At 40.1% G+C, this 12,749-nt stretch overlaps 1 protein-coding gene across 12 annotated transcripts in view; it reads right to left on the bottom strand.

Moving 5' to 3' along the window:
* AAK1 (AP2 associated kinase 1) overlaps positions 1 to 12,749 on the bottom strand; it is a 187,664-nt gene that overhangs the window by 89,840 nt on the left and 85,075 nt on the right. For all 12 annotated transcript variants that reach the window (XM_034953310.2, XM_034953311.3, XM_008956342.4 and 9 more), the window contains exon 3: positions 10,635 to 10,753. In XM_034953310.2, coding sequence (XP_034809201.2) covers positions 10,635 to 10,753 — 119 coding nt within the window. The remainder of the gene's footprint in view (positions 1 to 10,634; positions 10,754 to 12,749) is intronic.

The following is a 12,749-nucleotide window of genomic DNA, read 5'->3' as shown; positions in this document are numbered from 1 at the left end:
TTTGGTAGAGAACAAGGTCATTTCCTAAATGTATAGGAATGACAAAGAAGTTTGATGAGACAAAAGACTTACAGCATCTGCTTTGGATAATACATAAGGGAGATGATGAAGCTGACACACAATCTCTATAATTCAAGTTTTTCCCAAACAGAAAATGATTTTGGGACTCACATTTTAGTGGCCTATCCTTCCCTCTGCTTTCCCATCTCATCATCAACCCATCTAGAACTCATTTCCATTTACACATTCCTGAAAGTAGGAAGAACTGGAGAGAAGTTCTTTGAAACCAAAATAAGGATCATATCCTCCAAATATTCAAAGATGAATGAAAGACTCATATCCCTAAATTTAACTATTTGAAAAAGAATCAGCAATGTTGCCTCTGAGTTGGTCTCATACTAAGAGGAATAATAAAGCACCTGGAAAAAAGCAACAAAATATTGGTAGAACCATGCTATGGTTTGAAGGCTTGTGTCCCCTCCAAAATTCATGTTAAAACTTAAATCCCCAATGCAATAGTATTAAGAGGTGGGGCCTTTAGGAGGTGATTAAGTCATGAGGGCAGAGCCCTCATCTGCTGGTTAATAAACTATTACCAGAAGGTAAGGAAATAAGGAGCTTGCTCCAGGACATAAATCAATCAAATCACTAAGCTCTCTTTTCTCCCCCCAGCAAGATCTTACCTGTGAGGGAAGCAGTTCATTGATTTATATTATGGCACAAGATCCTTTGAGTGGCATCAGTACATTTATACTCAACTGATTTTTGACAAGGGTGCCAAGACAATTCAATGGGTGAAAAATGGTCTTTTTTAAAAGTAGTGCTGGGACAAGTGGGAATTATTTGGATCCCTACCTCACACCATATACAAACATTAACTCAAAATGGATCAAAGAACTAAAAATTCCTCAAAGAAAACATACATGCAAATCTTTGTGACTTTAGATGAGGCAATGGGTTCTTAGATATGACACTTAAAGCTCAAGCAATCAAGCAAAAAGCAATAAATTGCACTTTATTGAAATTAAAAACTTGTGTTTCAAATGGCACTATTAAGAAAGTCTAAAAACAACATATAGAATGGAAGAAAATATTTACAAATCATACATCTGATAAGGATTTAGTGTCCAGAATATGTGAAGAACCCTTACAACTCAACAACCACAAAAAAGACAACCCAATGTAAAAATTAGCAAAGGATCTGAATAGATATTTTTCCAAAGAGCATATACAAATGCCCGAAAGTATATGAAAAGATGATCAGCATAATCAATCATTAGGGAAATATAAATAAAAAATCACAGTGAAATACCATTTCACACCCACTAAGATGGCTATAATAAAAAACAAATAATAAAAAATATTGGCAAGGAGGCGAAAATTGGAATCCTTGTATATTACTAGTAGAAATATAAAATGATGCAGCTACCAAAACAGTCTGACAGTTCCTCAAAAAGTCAAGTTATCATATGACCTAGCAATTTCACCCAAGAGATGTGAAAATATTATATGCACACAAAAATTTCTACACAAATGTTCGTAGCAACATTATTCACAATAGCCAAAATGTGAAAATAACCCAATTCCATCAACTGATAAATGAATAAATAAAATGTGGTACATTCATACAACAGAATATCACAAGCCACACAATGGAATGAAGTATTGATACATGCTATGACATGTATCAAGGACATGTTTTTAAGGATGAACCTTAAAAACAATATGCTAAGTGAAAACAGACACAAGAGGTCAAATATTGTATGAGTCAATTTATATGAAATATCTAGAATATGCAGTAAAAACATGAGTGGTTATCAGGGGCTGTGGAGAGGGGGAATAAGGAAAGACTGCTAACAGGCTGGAAGTTTCCTTCAGGGGATAAGAAAAAAGTGGTCTAAAATTAGATAGTGGTGATGGTTGCACAATCTTGTGAATAAACTAAAAATCACTGGACCGTATGCTTTAAAAGGGTAAATTTTATCTCAATTTGTATACACACAAAAGTAACATGACAGACTGGGAGGAAAATAGATTTTTTGTAAGTCAACACACAGGAGGAGAAAAGCATAAGGAAAAAAAGATCCTTTGAGTAACACTGATCTAGAGCAACCAGGCAGCCCATATCTGAATCCCCACTACAGCCTTTTGACAAGCTTTCTTTCTTTTCTTTTCTTTCTTTTTCTTTGTTTTTTCTTTCTTTCCTTCTTTTTCTTTCTTTTTTCCTTTCTTTTTCTTTCTCTCTCCTTCCTTTCTCTCTTTCTCCTTCCTTCCTTCCTTCTTTCTCTCTCTCTTCCTTCCTTCCTCCCTCTTTCTTTCTTTTCTTTCTTTCTTTCTTTCTCTCTCTCTCTCTTTTTCTTCCCCTTCCTTCCTTCCTTCCTTCCTTCTTTTCTTTTGAGACAGTCTTGCTCTGTCACCAGGCTGGAGTGCAGTGGCACAGTCTTGGCTCACTGCAACCTCCGCCTCCTGGGTTCAAGTGATTCTCCTGCCTCAGCCTCCCGAGTAGCTGGGACTACAGGCATGCACCACCACACCCAGCTAATTTTTGTATTTTTAGTAGAAACAGGGTTTCACCATCTTGGCCAGGATGGTCTCGATCTCTTGACCTCGTGATCCACCTGCCTTGGCCTCCCAAAGTGCTGGTACTACAAGCATGAGCCACCACGCCCGGCCAACAAGCTGTTTTCTTAGAATAATGCCACTTCCTTAGGCCCTCAGCCAATCTACAGACAGCCCTCACCCGTTAGACAGTTCTTCCTTACCTATCTGGAATCTTCCACCTCCTGATTTTCTAGATTGTCCTCTCCAGAGCAAAATTAGCAAGTCTAGTCTATTTTTCCACTTTCTAAACAGGTAAGGCTGGGCTCGGTGGCTCACACCTGTAATCCCAGCACTTTGGGAGGCCAAGGTGGGTGGATTACCTGAGGTCAGGAGTTCGAGACCAGCCTGACCAACATGGTGAAACCGCGTCTCTACTAAAAACATAAAAATTAGCCAGGCGTGGTGGCATGCGCCTGTAGTCCCAGCTACTCGGGAGGCCGAGACAGGAGAATTGCTTGAACCCAGGAGGCGGAGGTTGCAGTGAGCCGAGATTATGCCACTGCACTCCAGCCTGGGTGACAGCGTGAGACTCAGTCTCAAAAATAAATAAATAAATAAAAAGTAAAATATAATAAACAGGTGAAATAGCATTATTTAGACTGAGTGTTCTTTTCTCCATGTGAAACATCCCCTCTTTCTCTGACATGGTTTTTAAGACCATTTTGGCTGCTCCTACGTTTATATGCTTTGCTCTGCTACATTCTTTTTATAAGAATGGCCCCAGGAAATGAATGAAATACTCCAGGCTTGGTCTGACTCATGCAGAGTAGACCAGCACTATCACCTTCTATAATTCTATTAATGCAGCTAAACATTACATTCTTTTTGTCTTTTGGCACCCACATCATACTATACATGCATTCTGAATTAATTGACCACTTAAATACCTAAGTCTTTTCCACTCATGCTGCTTTTAATCTCTGCCTCCCAAGAACTATGCTTGTAAAGTTGATTAGAATAAAATTTCAAGTGTATGATCTTACCTTATTATTTCATTTCATTAGAATCAGTCCACTGCTCCAATTTGTAAGAACCATTTTGGAGCCTGATTCTATGACTCAATGCAGTTATTACATCTTCCAACTTTATAAAGGCACATAATTGATCAATGTATCTTCTATTTCTTTAAACGAGTTATTTGTTAAATGTAAAATAACATAAAATTAATGGTAAGCCACAATGCTTTCTTTTTAGAAAGTTTCCTCCAGATTAATATCAAACCACTTATCAGAAACCTTTATAACCAGTAGCAATCCAGCCTAGACTCTTCGTTTTGCTGACAGATGTCTGGTGAGTGTCCTTATCAAAACACCTGGCCAAAGTCCACAGATACTGGATCTACTGCACCGCACTGAGCTCTCTATCCAGACATCTTCCCAAAGGAGAACAGGATGTTGTTATGACATGGTTTGTTCTTATTGAACCTGAAGGCTCTCTGGATCTCTGCTTACTCATCCAAGTAACTATAAAACAGCTTAAAATGTCATTTTTTTTTCTGAGATGGTATTTTGCTCTGTCACCAGGCTGGAGTGCAGTGGCGCAATCTCAGCTCACTGCACCCTCTGCCTCCCAGCCTCAAGCGATTCTCCTGCCTCAGCCTCCCAAGTAGCTGGGATTATAGGCATGCACCACCATGCTCAGCTAATTTTTGTATTTTTAGTAGAGATGGGGTTTCACCATGTTGGCCGGGATGGTCTCATCTCTTGACCTCATGATCCGACCGCCCAAAGTGCTGGGAGTATAGACGTGAGCCACTGCGTGCCCGGCCTCTTTTTTTTTTTTATTTTAAAATTTTTATTTATTTATTTAGACAGAATCTTGTTCTGTCGCCCAGTCTGGAATGCAGTGGCACAATCTTGGCTCACTGCAACCCCCACCTCCCCGGCTCAAGTGATTCTCTTGCCTCAGCCTCCTGAGTAGCTGGGATTACATGTGTACACAATCACACCCAGCTAATTTTTGTACTTTTAGTAGAGACAGGGTTTGGCCATTTTGGACAGGCTGGTCTCAAACTCCTGACCTCAAATGATCCACCCTCCTCGGCCTCCCAAAGTGCTGAGATTATAGGCGTGAGCCACAGTGCCCGCCGTCATTCATTTTTAAAGTGTGTAATATATTAACATTCAAATAGTTCATAATACTAGACAATTTTTTTCCTACTCCAATCCCCATCCCCTATAGTGAACCACATTTATTGTTTCTTTCTTTCATGCTTCCTGTGTTTTTTTTCAGGCAAATTCAAACAATTATGTATTATGTATACACACACACACACACACACCCCAACTTTCTTACACAAAAGATATAATCAAAGCATCTTTGAAAATAATCTGTGTTCTCACTTATAAATAGAAGCTAAATGATGAGAACACATGGACACATAGCAGGTAACGACACACACTGGGGCCGGTGGGGGTGGTGGAGGGAGAGAGAGCATCAGGAAGAATAGCTAATGGATACTGGGCTTAATACCTAGGTGATGGGTTGTTATGTGCAGCAAACCACCATGGCACACGTTTACCTATGTAACAAACCTGCACATCCTGTACATGTACCCTGGAACTTAAAAGTTGAAGAAAAAAATAAAATAATCTGTTCCAGATTCTTGTCCCAGAACAATCCTGAGCTTCCTACTGTACAGGATCTATCTTCCACCCTTTGTAGAATAAGAAACCATTTGCCTGCTTTGAATCATCTGATCTCTTCGAAGCAAATCCTCAAACATCACTGGTGGCAGCTTACTGTCCTCATTATCAAGCTCAATGAGGATGTAATCCATCTGGGCCAGGGGATGTGAACACAGAATAGCCTTGACACATCTGGAGCTGTAGCTATTTCCTATCACTGTTCTTACCCCTTTAGGTCTGAAGATAATTAATCTTTTCCTGCTTTCAGGCAAAGGGATCAGAAGTCCAAAACCTACCCTCCAAATGTCCATCAGAAGTCAGATCCCTTCGACTCTATCAGAGCACACATCCCATATGGATCAAAGAACTCAGACAAGACTCCAGTACATGGTGGACAGCATTTATCAAAATAAAACGTGAAACCACTCAGTGAAACCGCTAACAGTTCTCTTTGCGTTTGGATGCAACGTGCCCGTTGTTCCGCCACTGGAAGTAGAGAGGAATCTGCTTCTTTGAGTATGAACACCCAAACCTCAGCATATTACACAGCATGTTACATCTTTTGATTCCCTTCACAATTCTTAGAGTCACTGAGAGAGGTAGGGCTGGGGTTATGGCTTCTATCTGACAGAAGTCTGAGACTTAGTGGGCTTAAAAATGTTACATAGGACTTCAGATTTAAAACAGTAAGAAATTAAAAAAAAAAGTGGGAAAATTCAGTCCATTTTAAAACTTATTTAGCTACAGTAATCAAGGCTGTGTGGTATTGGTAGAAGGATAGGTACATAGATTAATGGAAGGGAATAGAGAATACAGAAAGGCCTGGAAATGGACCTTCACAATTAAGTTCAACTGATTTTTAACCAAGATATTAAATGACAGCCTTTTCAATAAATGGTACTAAGAGCAATTAGATATCCATAAGGAAAAAATGAACCGCAACCTAAGACTCATTATGCAAAAATTAAGTCAAAATGGCTAGCTGCAGTGGCTCAAGCCTGTAATCCCAGCACTTTGGGAGGCTGAGGCAGGCAAATCACTTGGGTCACGAGTTGAGGACCAGCCTGGCCAACATGGTGAAACCCCATCTCTACTAAAAATACAAAAATAACTGGGCATGGTGGCACGTACCTGTACTCCCACCTACTCGGGAGGCTGAGGCAGGAGAATTACCTGAACCTAGGAGGCAGAGATTGCAGTGAGCCGGGATTGCACCACTGCACTCCAGCCTAGGCAACAGAGCAAGAAGACTCCGTCTCAAAAAAGAAAAAAAAAACTCAAAATGGCTCATAGGTTTAAATGTAAGACTATAAAACTTTAAAGAAAATCTTCAGAATTGAGAGCTAGGCAAAGATTTCTTAGGTTTGACACCAAAAGCACAATCCATAAAAAGAACAATTGATAAACTGGACTCATCGAAATTAAAAATAAAACAAAAACAAAAAAGATCTTAGAGATTTAAAAGTCTGGTAAATAAATTTCATCAGGATGGTTGGAATATAGAGGTGAGGAAATCTGGAATGTGGAGCAAAATGACAAAGAAATATAAAAAGAAGGAAGAAAACAAGAAAATTAGAAAATCAATTCAGGAGAACCAATATCCAAATTATAGAAATTTCAGAAAAAGGGGGAAAAAATGAAACTAAAAAATCCCCCAGAATGCAAGGATATGAGTTTCTAGATTGAAAGGGACCACAAACACCTAACATAATAAATAAATGCATACACAAAGGCATATCATTAAATTTCAGAACATTAGAAACAAAGAGAAAATTTGTAAATTTCCTGGTAGAATATATGGGTCACTCCCAACGGACTAGGTATTAGAATGACTTAGGATTTCCCAAGAGCAACACTGAAAGCTAAAATATAGTAGAATGGTGCTTTAAAAAATCTAAATGAAATGATTTCCAACTCAGAATTCTGTACTCAAACTATGATGTGCGAACATAAAATAAAGATATTTCTAGAATTGAAAGTTTTTTTTTTTTTTTTTTTTTTGAGACGGAGTCTAGCTCTGTCACCAGGCTGGAGTGTAGTGGCGTGATGTTGGCTCACTGTAACCTCCGCCTTCTGGGTTCAAGCGATTCTCCTGCCTCAGCTTCCTGAATAGCTGGGATTACAGGCACGCACTGCCATGCCCAGCTAATTTTTGTATTTTTAGTAGATAAGGGTTTCCACCATGTTGGCCAGGATGGTCTCCATCTCCTGACCTCGTGATCTGCCCACCTTGGCCTCCCAAAGTGCTGGGATTACAGGCATGAGCCACCGTGCCCGGCCTAGACCTGAAAGTTCAAAAAAATTTATCTACCATGTATCAAAAAGCTACTGAGGCTGGGCATAGTGGCTCATGCCCGTAATCCCAGCACTTTGGGAGGCTGAGATGGGAGGATCACTTGAGCTCAAGAGTGTGAGACCAGCCTGGGCAACATAGCAAGACCTTGTCTCTAAGGAAAAAAAAAAAAAAATAGCTGGGTCTGGTGGCATGTGCCTATAGACCCAGCTAGTGGGGAAGCTGAGGTAGGAGAATTGCTTGAGACCAGGAGATGGCGGCTGCAGTGAGCTATGATTGTGCCACTACGCTCCAGCTTGGGTAACTGAGACCCCATCTCAAAAGAGAAAAAAAAAAAAAAAGATACTGGAGGATCGGCTCCAACAAAATGAGGAAGTTAGCCAAAAAAGGAATTACGGGTTCTAACAAAAAAGAGAGGCAAAGGAAATGTCCAGGAAATTCCAAGATTCGACTGTAAATTAGTCAGAGAATAACCAGCCGAGGTTCCTCAGTCAGAAGACTGAGGGAGAAATCTTGAAGATGATAAAACAGACACCATTAAATGCGTCTAAAAAATTCAAAAAATGGTTTACACAACTTAAGGAAAATTGGGAATTAAACTGTTAAAAAGTACAAAGAAAACTCAGACCAAGAGAGGAAAAACAAGACAATTAATAATTTTAGTGAAAGCAAAGTTACATAGGAAAGGCATAGGAATCATAGTCCACCAGGAATTCAGTTGAAATAGTTTTCTTATATAATAATGTAAAAACTAATATTCATATAAACAACATATTGCCAAAGTTTACTGGTGTTTTCAAAGAATGGAAGATGAGAATACTGCAAGTATTTGGGGAGAGAGGCAAGCAGCAAGTAAGTGACAGTTACGTCTTTACTTCCCATAGGAGATAATGCCTAAAATGGAAGAAAAATCAAGAACTAGCAATATTAGCATGTTATTTAGAAAGACATCAAAAGAATCACCTAAAGTGGTTGCCGCTGGGACCTTGTAATGGCATAGGAGTTCCCCTTGGGGAATTGCTTGACGTTTTTTGTAACAAGCTTAGTTCACCTATTTGAATATTAAAGCTTTAAAAGAATATAAACTAAAAACAAAACTCTCACAGCTAATACGCGTCTGGGCCAAAACTTGAACCTGTGTGATGTAACTCTTAATCAGGCCCATTAATTTGTGAGCTCCTCATGGGCCTGTGCTTCTTAGTTCCTCCACTACAATGCCTGCCTAGCCCAAGTAAGCGCTCAGTGTGTTTTTAAATAAGGAGGAGAAAGTGAAATCATGGGATTGCTTTTGTAACACAAGTAAATGAGCAAGAAGGGCATTCCAGATAGAGGAAACAGCAGAAGCAAAGACAGGAAACAAAGCGTGTGAGAGCTGAACAAGCATGGGCAAGGAGGGAGGAAGACAAATAATGAGAAGCAGCCAGAAAACCCACTGCGTGTGTGAAGGAAGATACAGCAAGAACAGGAATCTGGAGCTATGTGCAGGGGAGTGGAAGGCATCGGTGCCTTACAGACAGGCCCACGTGGTCTTGACTGTATGTATATGGCCCTTGGGAGTTGGCTGGTTTGTTATGCAGTGCTGACAGTTCCTTCCCAAATAGTTTTGGCTTTCTAAAATCTAGAGTAGTGCCAGGCTCTCTAACACTCTGAGTACTTTCAGAGGTCCAACTGCAGCCTAACTAGTTACTCTAAGCAGCCACTGAAAAGGCCACATAGGGTGAACAGGGGCAAGCAGAGCCTGATGGGATACCTACAATGCCACCCTCTCCATTGTTGGATCCCTTTCTGCTCTTTAAAAAGCATTAAAATCCAGGGCATAAAAGGAATCATCATCTCTAGGTGAACATATGTATCTGCTATTACCATTATTCAAATACTAATTTCTTCCAAAGTTTATTAAGCATTTACTTCATGTCAAGCAGTATGTTGGAGCATACAATTTCTGATTTTAAATAACTTACTTCCTGATAGCAGAACTGCTTACAATATAACAGGTTAAGCAATATAATTGGTATAAAACAAAAGCACTGTGGAAGCACAAAGGAATAAAAGGCTATATATTCAAAGTTTCTTATGTATAATTATATATAATATTACATATTATTATATTATTAGGTATAATATTATGTATAATGTCAAACAGAGGTAAAAGAAAGATGCTACTCTAACAAATTCCCATATACTCATAATTCTGCTTTGATCACCATCAACTCTTGACCAATCTTATTTATCTTCTAAACCCACTCATTGTTCTAAGGACATTATATTATTTCCTCCATATATATTTCAGCATGGACTCTTTCTTTAAACATATAAATCTGCATCTTGAAAAATGAGTAAGTTTTAAGAATTGAAGTCTAATTAACATAACAAAATGTGCAGATTTTAAGGTGTTCAATTGAGTTCTGACACATATATACCCTGTGTAACCACTATCTAAAACAACACACAGAACATTTCCACGGCCTAGAAAGTCCCCGTATACCCATTTCTAGTCAACTTCCCACCCCTGAATAACCACGTTCTGATTTCTATCTCCACAGATAATGTTGCCTGTTCTCGGACTTCTATAAATAGATTCATAGAGTATATATGAGGTTTCTAGGTTTTGGTCTAGGTTTCCAGGCCAAAAAAGGGGGAAAGCATTCCAGGTCGAAAGAACTACATGTAAAAATATTAAGTTGTATAAGGATATGTTCACAGGATTTTGAAGAGCTCAGGAGGGTTGAACTGAGACTGGGGATTGGTAACAGAGAGAGAGAGAGACAAGACCAGAAGAAGAGGCTCATTGGAAAGTTAGGCTTTCTGGATTAAATATCACAGTTAATTTCTGGGAACCATGTTGTTAAGTAAGCTTTTCCCAATGCCCAAAATGACTTTTCTGACCTAAAAACTGGTCAGTTCTCTCAAAATGCTCCTTTTTCCTCTGCCCTCCAGCTGAGAGCGACCAAGGCAAGGGCGGTGTCCTATATCCCATGGCTGTTGAGTCCCATTTTGTACAGAGGCCTCTGTACCATCTCAGGGAAGGGAACAAACCCCGTTTGGCTTTCTTATGAGAGGGTACAATCTCTGCCTCCATTTTAAATAGTCCCAAGTCCAAGGGGCAGCCTTACCATTATCTGGATTTCTCTCTTGCACACCTGGAGATCATGCTCATTGTTGACAAACATGCGTTTCAAGGCACATTTCATCCCATTGCTTGTCCTCACCAGAAATACAATAGCAAATCCACCTGTGAGAGAAACACACACAAGCTCTTTTGAGTCAATGTTCAAAAAGTCAGCCACATGACTGTGGTGGCTGGAGGTTGCCACTGTCACTGCTAATGGTACTAATGCCACTGCCAGCCAGCCTTTAGGGCTAGCCTGTTGTAGAACACATTCTTAGATTCTCAGAACTCGGAGATATTACTTGTGGGAGTGGGTGGCAAGAGTCAGAGAAATTGTTCCCAAACACCTATCTTAGGATAACAAAAGAATAGTAATTATTTTCCAAATAACCTACAAATAAACAGATAAATGGGTAGTACTACATTACAAGTACTATCCTATGTCCTTTTTTTTTTTTTTTTGAGACAGGGTTTCCCTCTGTGGCCCAGACTGGCATGAAGTGGCGTGATCACTGCTCACTGCACCCTCGACCTCCTGGGTTCAATCGATCCTCCCACCTCAGCCTCCCGAGTAGCTGGGATTACAGGTGTACACCACCACTCCTGGCTAATTTTTATACTTTTTTGTAGAGAAGTGCTTTTGCTATGTTGCCCAGGCTAGTCTCAAACTCCTGGGCTCCCACCTTGGCCTCCCACAGTGCTGGGATTACAAGCATGAGCCACTGTACCAGCCCTGTCTTGGGTATTTTGATGCTCTTGTTTAATTCTTAACACAGTTCTGTGAGATTGGGTGTTATTTTCCCCTTTAAACAATTACCAGCTGAAGAATACAGAGGCTCAAAGACATCTGATTCAAACCAAAAACATTTTTAAAAGCATAAGTGGAGCACACTTTCCCTCATACCAGAGAGGCTAGGAAATTATTTCACTAATTTCTATTATAAATAGTTGTCAATTAATTTCAAGAATCTCCTCTTCTTTTCTTCTCATCCTATCACTCAATTCGAATCTAGAAACAGACCTAAAGATTCTTCCGGACCTCCCTACCTCCTGGGCTGTTGAGAAGATACATGATAAGGGTAAGAAAGTGCTATTCCACAGAGCATACACAAGGCAAGTATGACAATTATTGGGGAGACTTTTTAATGTCCACACTGACCTTTCTCTAAAAGACAGTTCACAATTCATTAATAGAAATATATAAGCCAGGTGTGGTGGCTCATGCCTGTAATCCCAGAACTTTGGGAGGCCGAAGCAGGCAGATCGCTTGAGCTCAGGAGTTCAGGACCACCCTTGGCAACATGGCGAAACCCTGTCTCTACAAAAAATACAAAAATTAGCGAGGCATGGTGGGCGCACACCTATGGCCCAGCTACTTGGAAGGCTGAGGTGGGAAGGATGGCTTGAGCCTGGGAGGTGGAGGTTGCAGTGAGCTGTGACTGCGCCACTGAACTCCAGCCTGGGTGAAAGAGACCCTGTCTCAAAAAAAAAAAAAAAAAAATGTATATAACTCTACAGGAATTCTCAAGTGCTCTAAATTTGTTACACCACAGCATCCCCCAAATTCTTAGAACCCTAACCTCATCCTCACTCCTAAAGCACTGTATGAGGTGTTCAATGCCATTGGTGACAGGAGTTAGACAAAGTGAGGCAAAGCTGTCAAAGTTGAAGGCTTTGGAGTAAGTAGCAGTTACACTGGACGCTCAGTCCATCTGCCTGCCTTGTACATTGTCATCATTTAGCTTGAATATCCTGTCCATTGACTCTGTTCAGCAAAAAAATCAGTATGCCATTCTTGCACAGAGGTGGTCACTAATTGTATAGAGGTGAACACAGAGGTAAGTCTTCAGTATGGGAATTTGAATTGGGGTTATGACATAGTACCGGGTTAGGAGCCACATGCAAAATTGATACAGATCAATAAACAACCATTACAGAGATCTTAGGCCTCTGAGAAATAAAGCCTCGGGTCCTGATTATGCCCTTCTAATTCCCCCAAGGCTCAGCGGCACTTTAGTACCTGTCTGTTGATGCCCATGGCATTTCCTGCTGTATCTTTACATAGTTATTCTTTTCAAGTTAGCTTGAGTAGGTTTTTGTTCCTTGCAACCATAAAGAG

Source organism: Pan paniscus, chromosome 12 (genome assembly GCF_029289425.2).
Source record: "Pan paniscus chromosome 12, NHGRI_mPanPan1-v2.0_pri, whole genome shotgun sequence".
In the NCBI taxonomy this organism is placed as follows: domain Eukaryota; kingdom Metazoa; phylum Chordata; class Mammalia; order Primates; family Hominidae; genus Pan; species Pan paniscus.
This window is presented reverse-complemented; position numbering and strand designations above follow the sequence as displayed.